General features: G+C 50.3%; 1 protein-coding gene across 2 annotated transcripts in view; it reads right to left on the reverse strand.

Moving 5' to 3' along the window:
• HK2 (hexokinase 2) overlaps window positions 1–547 on the reverse strand; it is a 71,284-nt gene extending 70,737 nt beyond the window's left edge. For both annotated transcript variants that reach the window (XM_027772940.1, XM_006151198.3), the window contains exon 1: window positions 43–547. In XM_027772940.1, coding sequence (XP_027628741.1) covers window positions 43–105 — 63 coding nt within the window. In that variant the 5' untranslated portion in view covers window positions 106–547. The remainder of the gene's footprint in view (window positions 1–42) is intronic.
• Between the last annotated feature and the right edge of the window lie 2,565 nt (window positions 548–3,112).

The following is a 3,112-nucleotide window of genomic DNA, read 5'->3' on the forward strand; positions in this document are numbered from 1 at the left end:
CTGCCAAACGCGAGCCAGCCGCCTCCGTCTGCGCTGCCTTACCTTCTGCACTTGGTCATGGTTGAGCTCAGTGAAGAAGTAGGCGAGCAGATGCGAGGCAATCATCCTGCCACAGTCCGACTGCGCGGAGTTGGGAAACCGAAGTCTGAGTGCGTGCGAACCTCCAGGCGCTGTTGGACTGCTTTGTACCCGGGCTCCCTGCCGGGCCGGGGTCGGCAAATGCGGGAGGCTCACAAAGAAAGCTAACGGCGCGCCCAGCTAGGAGGTCTCGGGTCTCTAAGAAGCAGGGTTTTGGAGTCACAACTGCTAGCAGCCGATTAAGTATCACTCTCGGTGACGTGTCCGGTTGCCCCGCGTCAAGGCGCTCCTTCAGCCAGATGATCTTGAAGACTCAACTTGGGAAGACTCGAACTTCACTAGGGCGATCGGACTTCTCCGACTCGCACGCGGATCCCCACCCGGGATTTTCTTAGCTGAGTGACACGGGTTGCTAGCGGCGGCCCCGGACTCCTGAGCTGGAGTTTCGTGCAACAATGTGGCTTATTGAGCCGCTGCCGGCTCGCGGGCCGCCCGGTCAGTGACGTGCGCACACCCATTGGCTGCGCGGGGAGGGTGTCGGGCGCCGGGGATGGGACGTGTGGTCCGTGGCAAGAGGCTGGGGCGGAAAGGCGCATGAGCCACCGCCGCGTCAGGCTCGGCTATGGGTTGGGGGCGCGTGATCACAGACCTGGGGTGTGGGGCGGCTGGAAAGACAGGTCACTGGACCAGCACACGCCCTGTGCAGAGACACCGTCTGGTATGTCCGGATCATGTGAGGGGCTCCTACTGCCCGGTCACAGGTTTAAAATCTAATTCTTACCTATCTGTGGTTCAACCGGTCTGCAACACTGATGAAAAGTGAGTCGCTTTAGCTGCTGCTAACTCCATGCCAGACGTTACCAAAGTCAGCCCATCTAACCTTTGCGCTACCGACAGCATGTGGGTTTTACTAACTCAGGAAACTGAGGCACACGACGTCAAGAGATCTGTTCAAGGTGATATAGGTATTTACTGGCAGGGGAGGGTGAGTGAGGAAGACCTCTTTGTCTCTTCAATTTTGAGGCCCTGTTTCTTTCCTGCATCTCTAACAGCCCGGGAAGTAGAAGGCTAGAAAGAATTGTCTAGCTGTGAGACTATACCTGGGGGAAACTAGGTGGAGGGTGAGTAACTGGATGATGTGGGATGGGATGAGGAGAGATGGCTTACAGATGTGGAGAGGAATGGGAACCCCAGCTACAATAATGCCTGGTATCAGATTACAGATGATAGATAGATAGATAGGTAGATAGATAGATAGATAGATAGATAGATAGATAGATAGATAGATAGATAGATAGATAGATAGATAGATAGATAGATAGATAGATAGATAGATAGATAGATAGATAGATAGATAGATAGATAGATAGATTGATTGATTGATTAGTGGAAGCTGGCACGACCAAAATACTGATTTAGCATACGTGAGGTCGATGCCAGTGGAAAATGGCAAGTCTGTGGTTGAGTGAAGATCTGCTGTGTTCTGCTGAGAAGTTTCTCAGAGACTTGCTATTCTATAAGTAATAAATGCTCATTTTCAGAAAACAAGAATATCTTCATAAACAACAAAACACATCTATGATCCAGCCTCTCACCAGAACTTCAGGAAAGCTATGTACCCTTGCCAAATACACATCCTCCTCCCCCTTCTCCTTCCCTGAAGTCCGATCAGGACTGGACCCAAACTGCTTTATGCCACAGTCACTGTAATGACCTTCACGCTGCCAAATCTTGTGTTTCCCTCTCTTCCCCACCTTGTCTGACTCCACCTTTTGATGATATCGAGGGCACTTGATCACATCCTCCACGGGGACACACCTTCCTGGCTCAGACAGAGCCTGGGAGGGCAGACTCTGCAGGATTCCCGCTAAGCTCACTCCCGCAGCCCCTCAGCCAGTGTTCTCTCTACTAGGAAATTCTGGGGTGTTCCAGGGCTGCCCTCCACCCTCTTATCCGATCTACTTAAGTTCTCTCCCTGAGCGATCTCTCTCAGCCCCATGAAGTTACATCACCTCGGTGCTGATGACTCGCAAAACTAAGTCTACAGAAGACCTCTCCCCGAATGCCAGACTCACTTCCACTGCCTTCGTCCTCTCCACTGAAGGGCTGCCATCGCACACTTAATGTGTCCAAAGTGAAAAACGACTCTTCTCAAATCTCTTCTTTCTCACCTGTCTCAGCAAACGGTGTCACCAGGTTATCCTTGATTCCTCCTGCTACTCATCCTCACACCTAGTCTATCCATTAGCAAATGGCCACAGCTTGACCCAGAAAATAAACACTGTGTCTAACCACTTCTCGCCACAGTCTTGGACACTTCCTGTCCAAGCCGATGACAGCAAGAACCAACGCCACATCATCCTACCTTAGGCTCCTGTTTCCGTCGTGGCCCACCTCTCCCCTGGTCCCTGTAATCTCAGCTTCCCTGAGGAGCCAAAGTGACATGTTTAAAATATAAGTCAGACCATGTCTTCCCCAGCTCAAAGTCATTCAAGGCCTTCCGAGCTCTCACAGTGACTGCTAAGGCTTTATGATATGGCTTCTGGCTCCCTCTCCACTCCGTCCCGTACGATTTTTCCAGCTTATTGCTTGGCACTCATTCCAGCGTGCTTTCCTTGAAAATCCAATTCCTCCCCCACAAGGGCTTTACTCTTCCTTTTTCTCCTCTCCAGAGTATTCACCAGATTCATCTTCAACCGACTCTTCCTCCTCATTGGGGTTCATGTTGCCTCCTCAGAGGGCTTTCCTCCTGACCAATTTCTCAACCCATTCCCTAAGTCACTTGGCCCTGATTGACTTCATATTTACTTTCTGCATATTCTTTTTTTAGACTTATTTACTTATTTAATTTTATTCGTTGGTATTATTATTATTATTTCATTTTACCAGAGAGAGAGAGAGAGAAAGGGAAAATGAGAAAGCAAGCCTCCAGGTCTGGACTCGAACCATGGTCAGTGTGGGAGTCCAGCGCCCCCACCGCCACACCATCTGCTAGCCCCCATTTTCTATATATCCCTTTTTTTTTTTTTTACTT

The sequence above is a fragment of the Tupaia chinensis genome, unplaced genomic scaffold, assembly GCF_000334495.1.
Source record: "Tupaia chinensis unplaced genomic scaffold, TupChi_1.0 Scaffold000316_1, whole genome shotgun sequence".
Taxonomy (NCBI): Eukaryota; Metazoa; Chordata; class Mammalia; order Scandentia; family Tupaiidae; genus Tupaia; species Tupaia belangeri.